This window comes from Suncus etruscus, chromosome 10, assembly GCF_024139225.1.
Source record: "Suncus etruscus isolate mSunEtr1 chromosome 10, mSunEtr1.pri.cur, whole genome shotgun sequence".
Taxonomy (NCBI): Eukaryota; Metazoa; Chordata; class Mammalia; order Eulipotyphla; family Soricidae; genus Suncus; species Suncus etruscus.
In genome coordinates this window covers 10,401,657-10,423,261 of record NC_064857.1, presented here as the reverse complement: position 1 = coordinate 10,423,261, position 21,605 = coordinate 10,401,657, and the positions used below count along the sequence as shown (strand labels likewise).

The 21,605-nt window shown below is 33.4% G+C and overlaps 1 protein-coding gene across 1 annotated transcript in view; it reads right to left on the bottom strand.

Annotated features, from left to right (window-relative positions):
* MMP16 (matrix metallopeptidase 16) overlaps nt 1-21,605 on the bottom strand; it is a 283,681-nt gene that overhangs the window by 120,149 nt on the left and 141,927 nt on the right. The window contains exon 4 of the mRNA XM_049782436.1: nt 13,599-13,903. Within this exon, the coding sequence (XP_049638393.1) occupies nt 13,599-13,903 (305 nt within the window). The remainder of the gene's footprint in view (nt 1-13,598; nt 13,904-21,605) is intronic.

Genomic DNA, 21,605 nt, shown 5'->3' with positions numbered 1-21,605 from the left:
CAGAACACTGATGATGGAAGTCATAGAATAATAGTAAAGGAAAGTTGTTAATATAACCACCAAAATTGTTTCAATATTAGTAAACACAGGAGCATGTTTTTCTGATGAGGCTAACAAGTTCAACTGAAAGTTTTAATAACTTAAGCATTCAGGGGGCTGGAGAGATAGCATAGAGGCAAGACGTTTGCCTTGCATGCAGAAGGACGGTGGTTCGAATACCGGCATTCCATATGGTCCCCCCACGAGCCTGCCAGGAGCGATTTCTGAGCATAGAGCCAGGATGTGACCCAAAAACCAAAAAAAAAAAATAAATAAATAAAAAATAAAAAATGAACTTAAGCATTCAAATTAGAAAATGAATTAGTTATTTTCTGATTTATCATTGCTGGTAAATAAACTGCAAAACATAAATTGTCATTTTTCAGGAAGTTTCTAGTAATAAAAATCATTTTTACAGTAATCTCAAAAAACTTTTTAGAAATACGCCCTTCAAAAATGTTCCTAAAGGAAGTTTTAACTAGAAAAAAATATGATCTAAAGAGTTTATCTGCCACTAACTTAATATAATCTTAAAATTTTTATATATTTTTGGAGGAATCTCCATATCACTTTCCATAAAGGTTGAACTAGATGGCATTCCCACCAGCAGTGGATAAGAGTTCCTTTCTCTCCACATCCCCACCAGCACTGATTGTTCTCATTCTTTGTGATGTGTGCCATTCTCTGTGGTGTGAGGTGGTATCTCATCATTGTTTTGATTTGCATCTCCCTGATGATTAGTGATGTGGAGCATTTTTTCATGTGTCTTTTGGCCATTTGTATTTCTTCTTTGTCAAAGTGTCTGTTCATTTCTTCTCCCCATTTTTTGATGGGATTAGATTTTTTTTCTTGTAAAGTTCTGTCAGTGCCTTGTATATTTTGGAGATTAGCCCCTTATCTGATGGGTATTGGGTGAATAGTTTCTCCCACTCAGTGGGTGGCTCTTGTATCCTGGGCACTATTTCCTTTGAGGTGCAGAAGCTTCTCAGCTTAATATATTCCCATCTGTTAATCTCTAAGTTCAACCTTTATGGAAAGCGATATGGAGATTCCTCCAAAAACTGGAAATTATGCTCCCATACGATCCAGCTATACCACTCCTAAGAATATACCCTAGGAACAGAAAGGTACAATACAAAACCCCTTCCTTACACCTATATTCATTGCAGCACTATTTACCATAGCAAGACTCTGGAAACAACGAAGATGCCCTTCAAGAGACGAATGGCTAAAGAAACTGGTACATATACACAATGGAATATTATGCAGCTGTCAGGAGAGATGGATGTACATGGAATCTATTATGCTGAGTGAAATAAGTCAGAGAGAGAGAGAAAAACGCAGAATGGTCTCACTCAGCTGTGGGTTTTTTAAGAAAAATGAAAGACATTCTTGCAATAACAATTTTCAGACACAAAAGAGAAAAGAGCTAGAAGTTCCAGTTCACCTCAGGAAGCTCACCACAAAGAGTGATGAGTTTAGTTAGAGAAATAACTACATTTTGAACTTTCCTAATAATGAGAATGTATGAGGAAAATGGAGAGCCTGTTTAGAGTACAGGCGGGGGTCAGGAGGGGAGGAGGGAGACTTGGGACATTGGTGATGGGAATGTTGCACTGATGATGGGTGGTGTTCTTTACATGACTGAAACCCAAACACAATCATGTATGTAATCAAGGTGTTTAAATAAAAAAAATTTTTTATATATTATAATAATGTTGCTTCTGTGCTACTATGTATAAGTAAATGTAATAGAGTTAAGTGACTATATCTCTCTAAATATTGTGGATATTATCCCAATAGTCATGTTAATACTAAAATTAATAAGACATATTTTTTGATTCTGGGGTTACACCCAGTGGCAATCAGGAGTTACTCCTGGCTCTGCACTGAGATATCGCACCTGGCAAGCTCAGAGGATCATATAGGATTTGGAGAATCGAACCACAATCTCCTGGGTTGGTCGCATGCAAGGCCAATGTCCGACTGCTATGTTATCTCTCTGGCCCAGAAAATGCTGACTTATAATAAACAAATCAAGGGAAATTCTAATACAGTACCTTTTTTATTCTAAGAAAACAACTGATAAATTGGTTAGGAATATAATTCAGAGTGCCGAAGCACATGCCTGGCATGTGGAACCCAAATTCAATCCCCAGAATACTTAGAAATACTTAGGTACATATGATCCCAATACACTGGGGAGTGCATTTATGTTCCCTGAGCACTACTTTTGAGGAAAGTCCACCAAAAGAAAATAACCTGAAATAAAAATCTAAACAAAATATAACTATGCAATTATATATGCATTTAGAAAGCATTCACATGAAATGGAAAAAATTATACAATTTAGAAGTTAAGATTAAAAATATCAATGACTAATTAAACACACATTATTGTTATGTTATAAACTGATATGGAAAATCTTAAAGTTTAATTCAATATATGTACAAATACACTGAATAAAAAATAAGTTAGTCTGAAAATTTTGAATGTGTTATACTGACATGAATTTTGAACCAAGAAATAGAAATTCAGTGTTTAAATAAGCAACTGTTCATTTTTATGTATGAGCTAATTTATAATTATACATAAAATAATGAAATGCAATGCATATTATGTATATATGCATATTTATACACATATTTGTATACAGTAAATTACATAAATTTAAACTAAAATTGATTGCCGCAGAAATAGAGATGTTTTCTCTTAGGAGTGCTAGAGTTAGAAGAAATTCTACATCTGAATAAATGCAAACTTAAGAAAACTATTTGTTACGTGTGCTGTTTTGTATAATAATTTACTGCTTATAAAATCCACAATTATCTATGGAGTTTTAAAAAAATACCTTTATTTTGATTACCTATATTTATTATTTATAGTTGCGTACAGAGAATTAAAAACCACAGTGAAATATGGTCATAAAACCATTTCCACATGGGAAAATCAAAATTGATGAATTCTGTTTTGTATTTTTTAAATTTTCATTACAGTTCATATCTTGAAACCTGTATAATATTCCCTAAATCAGGTATGTTAAATTCATTTCCATGTTCAGAATAGTGCTTTGTATTCCAATGAGCCATAGGAGAAATCAAACTCATTCACAACTAGTACAAACAATGAAATAAAATCAACTCAGGATTCTCCAGATTGTATAAATATTTTTTCCAATTAAATAGTATCATACTCCTAGCTATTACTACAATTTAATTTTAATTAACCCTATTTTCAAGAGCAGAAGATATCTACTGAGGTTGATTCTGTGCATCTTCTCAACAGACAATTGGAAAAGTTAGCTAAGTCAAAGAAACAACACAAGTGCTCAACTACAGGTGAATGGATCTAGAAGTAGTGATATATATATACATATACATATGTATATATATAAATAAAATACATATACAATATTTATTCGAGTATAACATGCACCCATGTATAAAGTGCACCCCTAATTTTCTATTAAAATTGGTATAAAATTTTGTTTCACACCAAGCATTGTAATTGACAAAAAAATTGTTGAACACATACGGCCATGATAAAAATAATTTATTGACAACATAAACTGGTATAAACACAAGACCGAAATAAAATGACCGGTAACAATATTAATTTAAAATGCTTCCAAGTAGATTCATCATCAGATGAATTCATCATCAGATGAACTAAAGAGTTGCTCCCATTCTTCTCGAGTTGATTTGTCATCAGTGTCCCAGTTGGCAGGAACATCTGTTTCTCCAGTTTCTTGGCTTTCTTTTGAGCCTGAATTCCGCAGCAGGTCGTCTTCTGTGTCGTCCATTTGATTGCTGATGCCTGTCTTCCAAAAACTCTTGATGACCATTTCTTTTGGCATGTGTTCCCATGATGTTTGAACCAAACCAGGATGCCACGAGATATAGGCTAGTGTGAATTCATAATTCGCCTGCGCCCTCATTGAACTTCATTGGCCACCACTGCCACCCCACCCTAGTCTTCGTTTAGAAGGCACACCCAAAGTTTGATTTCTTCTTTTGGTAGAAATTTTTTGCGCTTTACACTCGAATAAATACGGTACGTGTGTATACACACATACACACATGTACACACACACCTAAAGGAACACGATACAGTTCTAAGAACAAAACCAGATAAATTGCATCAACATGGATAGAACTGGTGTGTATCAATCTGAAACAAGTCATTAGAAAAAAAGAGATAGATACTGAATAACCTCTCTCTTAGGTTGTTTAAAGCAGCAAAACTTCAAAGGCAACACAACTGACTCAAATGACTGAGTTTGGGACTTCATAACTGGTTGTCAAGCTAGTACAGTGTGGGGGTGTGTCTGTGGGTTTCTATAATCAACTAGTCTACTTTTGAATATTGCTTATTTTTCTTTCCCAATTCTTTGCTTCTGGGGCTCAAGTTGTATGTATGTTAAATGGTGAATTATATCATCATTTCTTCATGTTTCTTCTAAGTGTTCTATGTTTCACTATTACTCCTGAGATTCACAGATTTATTTAGATCAAATATTTTGTTTACTGATAAAATATTCAGCTAACTTTAGACTGTTATTCAATTATTGTTTTTAAAAATATTCGTTATTAAAATAATAAAAATAAAATAATAAAATCCTTACTATTGCATTTATTTCATTATTTTTACCAGGTTTTTTTGGTATTTCATAATTACCTTACGACTTGTTCATTTCTATGATTCCCTCTTTCCCTTTTGAAGAAATAATATCTTGAATAGGTATATATAAATTAGCAATTACTGTTTTTATATAGCTTTTTGCTGACTCAATAATGAAATTTAGTTTTCTTCTACACATAAGTATTTTAATTTTATTTTAGAGAATAACTATCTGTTGAAAAGAAATAGATATCTAAAGTCACCATAGTTTCTTTAAGAGAATATCTGCATATGGCTTGAGTGTGGAATGGATTAGGGGCTATATACATATGGGATTTATTACTACCTCTTGGTTATTTATTTTAGATGTGTCAGGGGCTTCACTTTCAGTTGCATCATGTTGATCAGAACTCAGGCTTAGTTTCTGCTCTAACTCATCACTTAAGCTTCTAATATGCTTTTAACTCTAAACTAGTTTTTAATTAATTTATTTCCTAATTGTTGGAGACACTCTTTCTTGAAAGAGTCCTTCAACGTAAGGATTAAAACATTTTTTAGAGGCAGGTGAGGTGGCGCTAGAGGTAAGGTGTCTGCCTTGTAAGTGCTAGCCGAGGAAGGACTGCGGTTCGATCCCCCGCATCCCATATGGTCCCCCCAAGCCAGGGGCAATTTCTGAGCGCTTAACCAGGAGTAACCCCTAAGCATCAAATGGGTGTGGCCCCCACCCAAAAAAAAAAACAAAAAAAACTTTTTTTAAACCTTCAGATGTAATTCTTATTGCCAATATTATAAATAACTATAATATATTAATTCCTTATACTATCAAAATAATTTTTCAGAAACCTGCATATTCTTTAATATTTTATTAAAATTTAAAATATTTTTTTCAGTTCTGCTAGATGTATTGTGAACCTTAGGGGTGCTCAGTAATTATAGCTAATGTGTCTTGCATTGTTCAGACCTAGTAATTGCTGTATCCTCAGGGCTCCATCTGACAATACTGGAAGAGTTCGGTGGGAGGGAAGTGGAACATAGGAATGAATCCAGCATCTCGTACCTGCAAGCATTCACATTATGACTTGGGACAGTATCCCTGTCCCTTTTGTTGAAATTTTATCTTAAGCAAAATCTTTTCTTTAGATTACTGGACACAATGTAGAAGTTTCTAGAAGAATATTAAAAATAGCAAGTCAAAAGCATCTGAAAATAGTGATAACAGAATTCAAATTAAAGTCCCATTTCATAGAAGTCTAAATGTTCATTTCACTATTGGTATCTATATGTATATTGTTTTATCATTAAATTTAACAAAGATAATTGATAGAACAACTATTATTATTACAAGGATATTTGAAGAGCACAAACATAATACTAAAAACTAAACAATTCATTCACAATATATTATATAGAGTTTATCACTGTCTTAAAATTTGTATAAAATTATAAAAATTGATGTCTTATATTTTTTTTGTGATTTTTGGGTCACACCCGGCAGTGCTCAGGGGTTATTCCTGGCTACAGGCTCAGAAATTGCTCCTGGCAGGCACGGGGGGGGGGGGGGGGGACGACGACGACACGATGACCATATGGGGCTCCGGGATTTGAACCAATGACCTCCTGCATGAAAGGCAAACGCCTTACCTCCATGCTATCTCTCTGGCCCCGATCAGTCTTATTTTTAGATCTTTGAGAACATGTATTTTTTCTGCCTTGTTGAGAAAAATATTTTTCTTATATATTGAATATATTCTTATGGGCCTTATTATATTACAGTAAATACAGTATCATCTATTGAATTTCTAACATTTTAAAAGAAACATATACTGGCATGTGTTTTTCTTTTTGTTTTGTTTTGTTTTGTTTTGGGCCACACCGGTGATGCTCAGGGGTTACTCCTGGCTCTGTGCTTAGAAATCGCTCCAGGCTCTTGGAACATATAGGATGCCTGGGATTGAACCCAAGACTGTTCTGGGAAGCTGTGTACAAGGCAAATGCCCTACCATTGTGCTATAGCTTCTGCCCCTGTGTTTATTTATTATGCTTTACTTTTTCTACTCTTCTCTTCATTAAAAAAAAAATTCTTAACTTGAGGTTACTTTCCAGGTAGTCTATATTTATTCTTGAATTTTACGAGTTTATGTCATTTACTATGTGTTTTTTACTACGTATTACATGCATTTTAAATGTTCACGATCCACATGAATTTATTAAAACAGATATGCAAGAAAATTTTGTATCATGAATACAGATCATCTGCTTTTCTCTAATAGCACACAAAGATCTAAAAATAAAGAACCAAAAAGAGTCTGCATAATGATCACGAGGCCACATAATTGTGAGGTTTCAAAAAAGTCAGAATTATCACAAATCATTTTGAAATGAACTGAGTGAAAAGAAGCTTAACCCTTTATTTTGGTAATATCTGAAACCAGAACTATGTTTTAGAGGATTTTTTTTAGAATTTAATAATTTCAAAACGTCAATTTTCAATCATGCACACGTGAAACTTTTATGTTCTGATGCCATATTGATTCAATAAAAACATAAATCACAATAAATAGAGTGATTTTAACGATGAGGAAAAGCCCTTCACTCTCAATGAAATAAAATGTGCCCCTTAACTTTGAAGCCAGGGCAGATAAATCTAGATTTATCATAGATTATCTCAGTTACAGACCTATTGAGTAATAACTACTTTATGCATCTTTCTTTTCCTCTACTGAAAAATCAAGTCCAAAATCAAAGGACATCACACGGTTGAGCAGCTGGAGTTAAAAAGTGGAAGATTGGGAGGTGTTAGACATATATAATTCATGTCTATATTTACCTCTTAGTGGATATCTATTTTTTTTTACCAGGCACCAATGACATCATTCTCTCTTGAAGAAAGACAATTTTACATATTCAGCATAAATCATGTACATTGGCACAAGGTCATATCTAAAGAAGAAATAAAATCAATAATACAAATATGCATGATTCATGCATATAGGTGTATATATGTATTTTCATAGATACACATACAACCATGCATGTGTATATTTAAATGTATATATTTAGAGAGAGAAGGGAGACAGACCCTTGTTAAAGGAAACGGGCTCTTGAGGTTATGAAAGAGATTTTGTTTTTTTGTTTTTTGGGTCATACCTGGCAGTACTCCAGGGTTACTCCTGGTTCTACACTCAGAAATCGCTTCTGGAAGGCTTGGGGGACCATATGGGATGCCAGGTTTCGAACCACCATCCTTCTGCATGCAAAGCAAATGCCTTACCTCCATGCTATCTCTTCGGCCCAAAAGTTGAGGATTCTTAATGACAGAAAGAGTAGAGGGCTATATTTTATGTAGGGTTTCAAAAAGCCAGAACTTTCATTCCATGTCAGGAAACACATTGGTACTTTATATTAAGAAGAGTTAATTCACATACCCTTTGTCATTCCTTCATTCAAATTTTCAATAAATGGATTTAAAGTTGCTTACACACCTTGGCAAAGAAAGATCTGCTATGCTCACATTAGATCCAATGCTAATCTTTTCCAGAAATATTCTCATAAACATAGGAAAAGTAATATTTACCACCTACTGGGAATGATAAATACCTTCCCAAGTCAAGATGACACCTGTAAGTTTGATCATTCTTTCTCTAATATTAGTTTTTAGGCAGACTGCCATAACTGACCAGATGGCCTCCATATTTGTTTCTTCCCTTTGATACAGAAAACCAGCAGAATTGATGAGATGCCTTCTTTTTGTGAAAGATTTGAAATACCAGCTATAATACGCTTTGAATCTAGATATATTCCGTACATCTTTATTTTCTACCTTTTCATAGGTAACCTATTTTGCTTCAAGATTGTCAGCTTGAAATCCTATAACTAGGGTAGCTATTTACCTAATTGGAAGAAATGTTTGATAAGTTTGTGTTTACATTGACAAAGCCATTGGAACTTTTGACTGTTTCCAAGAAAACAATATGCTAATGGCGCATAAAATGAATATTAACATTTCGCTAGAGTTACATTTTCCAACTTCTAGCTCTTCCTGCCCAGTGCACACGCTTTAAAAATCTTATCACAATAACATTCTGTGCAGAAAGACTAGGCAGATGTTTGTTCATCCAACCCATTAAAAATAAAGAAACCTCACAAACAAAATGGCATGTATTTTATTAGGGCTTTATGAAGGGGTATTAATTTATTAGTCACCAAGTGGTAATGTTTATAGCTTTCAAATGCAACAGTGATAGGAGGATGGAATAGTTCAGTGCTCAAGCTGGTGGGTTGAGAGGCCATGGGATTAAAATAGCAGTACATTTTGGAGGCCATGAGGTGGAAGCCATTAAACTAAAGACCTGTTCTCTAGCACTACAACTAGCTCCTTAGCCTTTATTAATTTAACTCTTGTACCATTTACATAATGAGCTAGAGCTTGAGATCCTCAAAGTTATCACGGCTATATCAAATTTATGGAGAAGTGGAAACCATGAATAAGGGTTATGGCAGTCTTTCACACTGTTTATCTCTTTGAGGTAGACAGAATTCAAATTGCTTTCATTAGCTGAGCAATATGCTGTGGAAAATGAGTTGGGTTCTCATCAAGAGGCTCTTTCATTTGCATTTTTGCTAAACTACCAAGCTGCTGTTGTCTAGATGCTTAAGAGCTGTGAATAGGAGCAAAGAGAATTATTTCAGGTAAGTAAGTCAGGGGGCATTTGTGCATTAGATTAAAAGAAAAGAAAAGCGTCAATGAACAGTGGGAATTGTGCCTTGCATTGCAAAGGGACAATCTTCTACACAATTAGAATTAGAAGACACAAATGAATTGATTCCCGCCCTGGTCACCAGTACTACTAGCAAAGCTAGAGGCTGTTCTGTTGATAAATAATAAATATTTCTGCATGAGAGTATTCTAGCTAGCTAAAAGTTTAGAATTTCAATTAAGTAGTAAATTTTTATGGTATTAAATAGTCACTTAACACCTTCCTAATCTCATACATGAATATTTGACTGTTCTATGCATTCATGTCACACAAAAGGAGAAATTATCCACATAGTAAAGAAAAAAATGTCAAAAGCTGTATTCTATAATTATTATGATTTGAACTGGGGATGGTCATGTTCAAGGCAGGAGTCTTCATGCTATTTTTCTGGCCCATTCATAAACTACTTAATTTCTAAAAATTATCAATTGGTTTCTTACAGACAAACTTAATACAGAGGATGTATGGAAATAATTTTCACAGTTCTTTTGGTCAATATTTTAAGAGGAAGTATAGGCTGACAGGCAGTATCAAAACAGGGATATCAAAACAGATTTAAAGTCATGAGATCACTGATATAAATGAACTTATCTTCAAAACTACAGAAAATAATTAGATCCACTGAAGTAAAAAAAAAAATTACTGTTCAGAACTTTAGAAGAAACTATTATCTCTGAAACCAAAGACAGTATTAGCAAGATCCTACCATTAAAAACTGCTAATCATCTCATATTTTAAGATTGTAAAATTCAATTCTATTATTTAAATTATATTAGCAATTTACGCAGATATTTGAATGTCTTAATTAGACTGTGCTATTTTAATAAAAATAAAATAAGTACATCATATTTTAAGTAAAAATATCAAACCATTTCTGATAAATTATTAGATAATAAAGTACAGAGTAACAAACATGACCATATAGAAAGCACTTCCTTTCTCATGTACAATGCAGATTGGAAACAAGCATGGGGCATTCTTGCACTGATTACAAATTAGGCAGGAATTAAATTTACATCTGTTTGATTTCGAAGTTTGTTTTCTGTACAATAAAATTTCAGCTACATACGTACATATATACATATACATATATATAAAACAGAAACAGAATCTAATGACGGATATAGTGAAAAGGAAACTCTTATTTGCTGCTGGTAAGACTGTGTCATGGTTCAACCACTTGGGAAAACCATTTGGAGATTTCTCAAACATTAAAATGGAACCTACAGATGACCCAATTATTCTGTGCCTGCACATGCACCCAAAAGACTAAAAACAATAATCCAAAAATATGTATACTTATGCTATTGCCTTTATATCAACACAATGAACAAAAGAACAAACTGCACTGAGAAGGGGGAGAAGAAGCAAGGGATAAGACTGGGATAATGGCAGAAGTATCCTATATCTTAAATTTAGGTTAAGAAGAGCTTTAAAAAATGCTTCCTGTACTCCTATAATATCATTGTTTGGATGAGTTAATAGAATACAATAAAAGCAATAACCTGAATAAATAGCATCTTTTCTTTGTTTCAAACAAACATAAACAAAGGTTGCTTTTTAATTCTACTACAATTAAATCTTGCAGCAAATTTTTCAATTAATCTCTTAACAAGCTATTTAAATAAAATTATTATAAAATTGTCTATATATCTGTTAATAAAAATGCAACTATCATTTTGTTAACACTATTTACTTCTTTATAAAATCACATATGGATATTTGATAGATTTTTCTTTCGTTGATTTCTAATACTATTTCCAATACAACCAGCTTAATTCTTTCTATCTATGACAGTGTGTTCTAAAAATGCAATCCCTGGTCACATGAAAAAATGCCCCACATCACTAATCATCAGGGAGATGCAAATCAAAACAACGATGAGATACCATCTCACACAACAGAGAATGGCACACATCACAAAGAATGAGAATAAACAGTGTTGGCGGGGATGTGGAGAGAAAGGAACTCTTATCCACTACTGGTGGGAATGCCGTCTAGTTCAACCCTTATGGAAAGTGATATGGAGATTCCTCCAAAAACTGGAAATCGAGCTCCCATACGATCCAGCTATATCACTCCTAGGAATATACCTTAGGAACACAAAAATACAATACAAAAATCCCTTCCTTACACCTATATTCATTGCAGCACTATTTACCATAGCAAGATTCTGGAAACAACCAAGATGCTCTTCAACAGACGAATGGCTAAAGAAACTGTGGTACATATACACAATGGAATATTATGCAGCTGTCAGGAGAGATGAAGTCATGAAATTTTCCTATACATGGATGTACACGGAATCTATTATGCTGAGTGAAATAAGTCAGAGAGAGAGAGAAAAAAACGCAAAATGGTCTCACTCATCTATGGGTTTTAAGAAAAATGAAAGACATTCTTGCAATAATAATTTTCAGACACAAAAGAGAAAAGAGCTAGAAGTTCCAGCTCACCTCAGGAAGCTCACCACAAAGAGTGAAGAGTTTAGTTAGAGAAATAACTACATTTTGAACTGTCCTAATAATGAGAATGTATGAGGGAAATGGAGAGCCTGTTTAGAGTACAGGCGAGGGTCGGTGGGGCGAAGGGAGACTTGGGACATTGGTGATGGTAATGTTGCACTGGTGATGGGTGGTGTTCTTTACATGACTGAAACCCAAACACAATCATGTATGTAATCAAGGTGTTTAAATAAAAAAATGCAATCCCTGGGGCCAGAGTAATAACACAGAAAACAGGACACTTGCTTTGCATGCGATCAACCTAGCATCCTATGTGATCTCTCAAGCCTGCCAGGAGTAATTTTGAGCGCAGAGCCTGAAGTAACCCCTGAGTGCTAATACCAACACCCCCACCCCCCAAAATAAGCAAGGCTCTTCCATTAATACAGCTAACTAAATCTTATATTAAACTAACAAAGTTTATTTTGATGGTTTAGTTTCACTCAGCAAGTAGAAATTAAGAGTTCTATTAACTGATAAGTTGCTATTAAAAATCCATGCTTATATATGTGTCTTTATATATATATATGTATAAATACATATATATATAAAATGCATACAGTATTTTCAACAGTACTATACTAGGGTGAGGAAGTAAAATACTGACTTGGAGAAGTAATAAAAAGGTATTCAGTATTTGCTTGATTACTTGGGGAAGACTGCCTTTGAGGAATTTTATAATTCTAAAATTTCCAATTCTGAATATTTTTAGAATTTTATAATAAAACTAAATAATGATAGTTATTTAGGAAGAAATATTAAATTATGGTGATTAATTATTTTTTAGGTACTAAGATTTTTATTTATTCTTTCTTTATTATTTTATTTTATTTTGGGGGGGGGCACACTGACAGCACTCAGGGGTTACTCCTGGCTCTAAGCTCAGAAATTGCTCCTGGCAGGCTCAGGGGACCACATGGGATGCCGGGATTTGAACGACTGACCTTCTGCAAGCAAGGCAAATGCCCTAGCTTCATGCTACCTCTTCGGCCCTTTTATCTATTATTTTGCATTTCAGTTTAAATAGTAAAAAACCAATATGTGAAACAGAATAATAAGAAATTATTTTTGACAGAAATAAAGATATCATGCCGATATAATATTATCTGATTATATATGAATGGTGTAGAAAGAAACAGATAAAAGACAAAAGAGAACCAGCAAATTTTACAGTCTAGGAAGATGATTAACATAAGTGACATGGAAGAAGCCATGCCATGAAAAGCAGTCAGTAGCATTTCAAATGTCACAACAGTGACACCATTTACTATAAAAGTATATATATATATATATATATATATATATATATATATATATATATATATATATATATATATATATACTACAAAAGTATAGGATAAAACAGCAAAAACTTTTATATCTCCAGTAAATTAACATCAGTTATGGACATCTAAGTGTCACTTCACTGAATAATTATACAATATATATTCTTTTAAACTTTGGTATAACATTTTAATTTTTAGGAAAGAAAAGAATGAGAAATTAATCGAAAGACTATGAATTAATCTCCCCAAGTATCACATTATAGTTCTTAATTTTAAATGATAATATAGACTTGATAGCTAAGTTTCTAAATTATTAAATCACTAAAACTTCCAAGCATTAAAATAAAAAAGAGAATTAACTGATGAAGAAACAAGAAGCAAAATGCACTTACCATCATGATTAGGATTTCCTAGCGTCCATGGCTCATCTGAATCAAAATGAGTATCTCCCCCAATCCCTGGTCCGGGGAAATAGGCATGCGCCAAAAATCCTCCTTCTCCATCAAAGGGAGAACTGTCACCATGAAAGCCAGAGGCAAAAATGATGGTTATATCCACATCACGTTTGCCATTTTCTAATTCACTGTAGGGAACTTCTTCAAATGTCAGAGGAGTCACATTCTGCCACACATCAAAGGCTCGGCGGATAGCTTTCCGGGTCTCGGGGTCCCCTACTTTTGGAGTCACATTCTTTATACTGAAATTTTAGAGAAAAGAGAAAAAATCAGTATTTGTTTGGTATGTAAAATCAGATCTCACACACATTTTAAACTAGATAGCTGAGAACTAGATTGGAAAATCACTCTGTTAGGTGAGAAATAAAATCACTCGCAGTGTACTAAATTATTATTATGGGCCATTTACTTCTCATCAATGTTGTATATATCTATAGTACCTAGAAATAAAAAGTTTCTGTAGCATGAGGAACAGCAGAATAAACAGATTCTTTAGTAACTGCCCATGGACAACAAAATAAAAGGCGAATTTTTCGAATTACCAAACATGTGACAAGAGTTTAATGCCACAATAAAAACTCCCATTTCTTTCTAGTTATAATAACTTTATGGGTACGTATAGTTATAGTATACTATTTCAAAATACTTCTTTGCTTGTCTTCTTTATATTCAAACATAGCAAGATTAAATTGTACTTTGAGTATCTTAAAGAATAGGTCATTTATAATTTCTTGTATGCTACTGTTTTATTATATACTTATTTTACTTCTTTTAATAAAAATAATGTAAGCAAATGTTTCTTTTTAACACATGATACATTTCTATTAATTTGGACATAATTTCCTGTCTTACTAATAAAGAGAAATAGATAAAAACTGTACTTTTCTCTATTTAGCATTACTCTGATACTTTATTTTGATCTACTTTGCACATTTTATTTTATCTTTTAAAATATTTTAAGCAATTGTGATTTACAATTTTTTTTCATATTAAGTTTGAGCCAGATGATGCTTCAGGGATAATCCTATTACCAGCATCGAACTCCTTCCACCAATGTTCCCAGAATCCATTCCATGCCACCACCCTTGCCCCCAGCCTGCCAGAATAACAGGCCCCATTTAAGTTTTGATGGTTAAAGTTTGTATCTCATTATTTTATTTTTGTTGGTTCTGGCTTGGATATTTAGTTATGTCCATTTTTTTAAGTTATGTCCATTGTTAGCACTACCAATATACTTGACACCACTTGGCCTTAGGCACCCAACATTTCATATTTGTGTTTCTCCTTCTCCACTCAATCTCCTTCCTTCTTCTTACTATATTCTGTGGCCAAAAAGAAATGATAAAAAATTATGTGCTTTATACTGTAGATGTAGTAAGTTCATACTCTCTTAGTAAAGTAATGCAAAGGGTTATGACAGTAGAACAGAGGGTAAGTTGCTTGTATTGCAAGAGCATGACCTGGATTTGCTCCCTGATATATGGACCCTTGAGCCTCACCAGGAGTGATCACATCCAGGAATAATTTTTGAGTACTTCTGGATATAGCTCAAAATGCACTCAAAAAATGTAGATAATAAATGAATAATTTCTGTGGGAGTAATAAGTGAGTGTCAAATACCTTTAATAATCTGAGGCCATGAATCAATAAATATTTCCTAAAAACTACATAAATACATAATATGGCTCAAAACAAACAAAAAGAAATGAAGAGTTAATAGATGTATTTCATAGGAGTGACAAGTGTCAAAACATTTAACTAATAAACTTAGATCATAAATTGGGGCAAGAGTGATACCTCAGTGGTAGGGCATTTTGCCTTGCACACGGCTGACCTAGGATGGACCTGGGTTCTATCTCCAGCGTCACATATGGTCCCCCAAGCCAGGAGCAATTTTTGAGTGTATAGCCAGGAGTAACCTCTGAAAGTCATTGAGTATGGCCCCAAAACAAAACAAAACAAAACAAAAAAACAACCCCCCCAAAACAAAAACTAAACCTTAGATCATAAATCAATAAAAACTATTTCAATACATAAAAGAAGTATATTTGGATTAAATATTTACTTCAATCCAATAAAATAATGGGTATTTAAAACAAAAAATGATGGGGTAATAGGTAAAATTGTGGCATTTCTGAAAGTGTGTCACTATAAAAGAGAATGAAAACTATTTTACAAATAAATTGAGATTTAGAAGCATTAGGAGAAAATTCAGTGACAATTTTACAGTGTTCTTATATGACAAGAGGGTCTTAAACTTTTTAAAACTCAGATATAAAATAATTTATCATTGTATTTTAAAAATATTCTAGAACAGTTGTATTTCATGCAACACTGCATTGGCACAAGTCCAGAGAGGCAGATGAAAGCACTATTATGAATGGAAATGGAGACTATCAGGCTGACTGATATGAGTCAGAATCAGAGGGAGAGATAGACACACATTGTCTTAGTCTTCCTGGGGATATAAGAAAAACTAAATACAATATGGTAAGAATATCCAAAGACAATAGAGATGAGGGCCAGAAGGAGCAGCCCTGATATATAGCTTACCACAAAGAGTGATGAGCACAGTTAGAGAAATGACAGCACTAACAACTATCATGACAGTGAGAGTGAGAGAGAGAAACAGAATACATGTCCAGTAGACAGCCAGGGGGTAGGGAAGGAGGAAAATGAGGAACACTGGTTGTGGGAAAAAGTTACAGTGGTGAAGACTGGGGTACATTTGGTGACTAAAACCCAACTATGAATATTTTTGTAATGACGGTGCTTAAATACAGAAATTATTATTAAAATAACGCAAAGAAAGAATAAAGAAAGGAAAGAAGGAAGGAAGGAAGGAAATCACTGTTATAATATGCAATTATTTTACTTTGTTTTAGTACTTATTATAAATAAATAAAATAACTGGAAAAAGAAATGGAAATGGAGAACAGGTAGGGTTGATATATTTTAGTGAGTATTTTATATGTATATATATCTATGTATGTATATATAAAACATAAGGGGAAAGACAGGTAAGGTTGATGTACGAATGAGAAATGGCTGGAGCAGAGATATGGTTCACCAGTCTCAAGAATGGCAAGTCAGCAGTTATATTTAGGGAAGAGAGAAAGAAGGCAACATCCCATATGAGATGAGGAAAACAGAAAAGCATTAAGGAACATTTTTTAAGTCTCTGCAAGGCCTTTGGCTTTTGCTCTAAGACACAATGCAAGAACTGGAATGCATGAGCAGAGATATAATATTTGGCTTACACTTTAAATAAATGACCCGTTACGTGGAAAATATATTGAAATGTAGCAGGAGTTGAAGAAAGCAGACCATGGGAAATCATAAAAATGTAGGCACATGATAGAATTTGGGCCAGAATAGTGAAGATAAATGACTATATACTAGCTATATTTTGAGGATACACTTACCAAATCATATGAATGATTTGGACACTGGCTGTAAGAGAAAAAGAATTGCATGGAAGAAAATTTTCTTTTTGCTTTTATGCTCAAGGTTACTCCTGGATCCATCCACATTCAGGGCTTACTCATGGGCATTCCTAGAGGACCATATGGTATCCTAGGGATCAAACCCAGGTATGCCATATTCAAAGCCTTAATTCTATGTTTCATGAGCAAATAAAGTAAAATGTTTTATATACCATCTGCTATAAGCTATACAGTACAATTATTATTTTTCAGTTTCTGTGCATATTTGCTTTGATTTTATATCCCATTCAGTGTTATGCTCTGAGTTGTCCTCTGAGAAACAATTAATATATCCATTCTGGCATCACATATATTTCTATAACTTAGTTGTCTGAAATTCCTGTTAGATGGTTGAAATTATTAGCATATTAAAGTTGTCACTAGATTTTTTTTTTTTGGTCTTTGGGGCCACACTCGGTGTTGCTCAGGGGTTACTCCTGCTATGTGCTCCTGGTTTGGGGACCATATCGGTCACAGTGGGACCATATGGGACACCAAGGTATGGAACCATGGTCCATCCAAGGTCAGACTGTGCAAGGCAAACACCCTACCACTGCACCACTGCTCCGGCTCCAATAGTCACTAGATTTTATCCAAATTAATGTTCTAGTAGTCTTCTTTTATTTTATTTCAATTCTATTAGATCTGAGAAGACCATCAGCTGCAGGCAGATTTTTTTAAACAGCATTTTAGAGGCTATATTTCACTAATATTACTATTGTATATGCTATAAATATATAGATAACTTAAGTGTTCTAATAGAATTTGATAGTTTGGTAGTAATATAAATAAAAGAGAACAACAATATAATCATTTATATCAATATAAAGTGAGGAAATTGAGGTAAGGAAAGAATAAGGTTTCAATGGCAAAGGGAGTCAAAACACCTAGTACTGTTTCCAGCCAGAAGAAAGTGGAAATTCATTAAGAAACTTTTCAAGCTCTAAGAATAAGATTTCTCACTGAACTATTTCAAAATGAATTCAATCTCTCGTGTAAAATAATATGGGAGAGATCTGGTAAGGTTATATGCTGCTAAGGAAACTCACTAGACAGTATTAAAAAGAGAGGTCCCACTGTAATTCTAATGAAAACATCTATCTTTTGGACCAGACTGGGAGCACAGGCATAGGGAGATTGCCTTGTACACGGCCAACCCAGAATGGACGTGGGTTCGATCCCTGGCATCCATATGGTCCCCTGATCCAGGAGTGATTTCTGAGCGCACAGCCAGGAGTAACTCCTGACTGCTGCTGGGTGTGGACCCCAAACCAAAATAAATCAATAACAAATAAAATTAAATTAAAAACATCAATCTTTCTAAGAATTAATGAATGGGATGGCAAGACTGACAACAATAAAACATTTCAGAAGCTCAAGCAAGGGAAGATCAAGACATGTACCAGAGTGGCATCAAGAAGATGTGAAGAATGCAATAACACCAGTTTTCTATTTTGAATGTCCATATATATTCAATGTGTAGTAGAGAAATAAATTTGCTTTCAAGTAAATTTAAAGGTAATCTTATGTAGAAGAAAAAAATAATATTGCTACCAAATAGATAAATAAATGTACACATATGTATATACCATTGCTATTTTTTAATTTTTGTTTATTGTCCAACAAACCTATAAGTGCATAAGTTTACTCCTGGATGCTGCTCAATTCTGGTTGGGTTCTTGGGTATCATATGCAGTCTTAGAGATTTTACCTGGGTTATTGTAGGCAAGAGGCCTATTCAATATACTATTTCTTCAGGCCTCATTTCTGAGAAAATGAAACATAATGAAGAGTACTTAATGATTTAGTAATATTTGAATCTAAAAAAAGGAACACTAAGTTTTTCATAGCTATGCACTGGTTTCTAAACTCTCCTTACTCACAATATTTGTGATTTCTTTAAGAAATATCAAAGCTAGAAGATCAGGGCCCAGAGAGATAGCACAGCGGCATTTGCCTGGCAAACAGCTGATCCTGGACCAAAGGTGGTTGGTTCGAATCCTGGTGTCCCATATGGTCCCCCGTGCCTGCCAGGAGCTATTTCTGAGCAGACAGCCAGGAGTAACCCCTGAGCACCGCCAGGTGTGCCCCCCGCAAAAAAAGCTAGAAGATCAAATTAAGTACAAATGAACAACCAGCATTAGCATAACTATAACTATTAATATATTAACAACTCTTCATGAGAATAATTTTTCTTTCTCATCAACTTATAAAATATTTTAGTTATAATACTGTTTTAGCTTTAATAAAAATAACTGAATATTTTGACATCTCGTTAAGATATAAAAGCCATATATTTGATATGGAGACAATAAGTTGGTAGGTTAATTGCCTTAAAATGATCGACTGGATTCAATGTACAGCGCTGAGATCACAAATGATACTTTGGTGCCAATCTAAGAGTTAGTACATGAGAAGTCCTGAGTTTACCACATAAACACAAAAATGTATGTAAATTTCTTATAGAAAAATCAAATATATATAGTAATTTCCATAGACAAAACTTAGCTATATTTTAAAAGTTAGCTATTTTGTTTATTAATAATTTATGGAAAATTAATAACAAGCAGGATTTATAGCAATTTAATGTAAAAACTGCTAAAATAAAACTGAATAATTATAAATATTATTAATAGATTCATATCCAAATATACTGTTTCAATCAACAGATAAGTAAATAGACAACTTTCATTAATATTATACTGCTATTGTTGAGGATCGTTTCTTTTTTAATATGAGAAGTGGACCTAACATGGATATTAATATAGATTCTTTAGGAAATTTTAAGTAAATTAAGTGGGAACTTCCCAAGTTTCTAACTTTCCAAACAGGGCACATTTTATGTATCTATTATTTTGGGTTTTATTTAAATATATTAATTAATTAATAATTAATGCTTAAATATACTAATTACATAATATTATATATTAATCAGAAAGTTAAGCAACTATTTAAAAGTTGTATATATTATAGATCATTATATATACTATGGATACACAGTGTCTTTGAAGTCAGTATTATCAATCATGATTAGTGAACTTAAATTTAAATCAAATGAGAAATATTTAGGCAATGGATTGATTACTCTTAAGTCAACTCATAAATTACTTGTATATAAAAGTAGAGCAAAATTATTCACTTTTATGTGTTCTCAGTAGTCACAGGCTTTCATCTGAAATTAAGGATAGAAAAAGGTTACATTGACTAAGAAAATCACTACTAAGTATGATATAATCTTGAACAGTGTTATAGTGTTATATATTATTATAGATATTTTATAGTTATATATTATTGAACAACAGTGAGCATCACTATTGGAGTTAGTGGAATTAGTACAGAAAAGAGCATATGCTGGTCTGTGAAATGAACTTAAAAATATCTCTTTAATAAAAAATATTTTATTTATGAGAATCTCCTCTAAGAACACATAAACATTCACCTAAAGCATAAGTATATCTATAACCACTCAGCAGCCAAGAATTGGAAACACCCCCAGGGTCCAAAACAGCTGCGATTATTTGTCTTAAAAAATTATAGTTTCACAACAAATATATTCCTTCAAAATATTTTTTAAGGGTGAAATATACATTAGACACTCTAGAAAGATTTGGGGACCATTGACGCATATGTTTTGATGGAGCCAATAATGCACGGTTTTGCAAATAATCACTTACATGCCTGTGAGTGAAACACTACTACATACTGTGAGTGACAAACTACATTCATAGTAGACATCTTTTTCCTTGAAAGCAGGGAGCTTGCCTAACTTATCTGCCTGTTCCAGTGCTCCCAATTCATGTTTTTCAAAAATATTTTATTAAATGAATAATACCCATTTATCCAAGATGCAAAATAAAACAAATTTATACATGAAAATTAAAGTGAGATAAGAATAGTCACATGTACTTACATGTACTCCTAACTAAGAATACTTAAAGGACTCTACTTACACTATCTCAAAAATTCTTGTTTATTTATTTTTGGTTTTAGGACCATACCTGGTGATGCTCAGCGGTTACTCCTGGCTATGCGCTCAAAAATCTTTCATGGCTTGGGGGACCGTATGGGATGCCAAAGTTCAAACCATGGTCAGTCCTAGGCTAGGGCGGGCAAGGCAGACGCCTTTCCTCTTGCGTCACCACTCTGGACTCAAAATTCCCTATTTATTACCATTAAGCCCTAAGGTTATACATATTCCACATAAGATATCAATATTTTAGTTACTAAAAAACCTAACGCTATTACATATTGAGTTATTATTGTCCATGTATTTTCTTAAGTAATTTTGAAAATGAAAGTTTATGAATAAAAAAATCATGTGAATTAACTTATATGATTGTGAATATCAACTTTGTGGATTTGGACTAAATATTCTGTCTAGATTTCTATTTTTTCCAAACATAAGAGATTAACTTGGAAAAGAGCTGTCTAAAAGCAAAAGCCTAATAATAGTAGATAA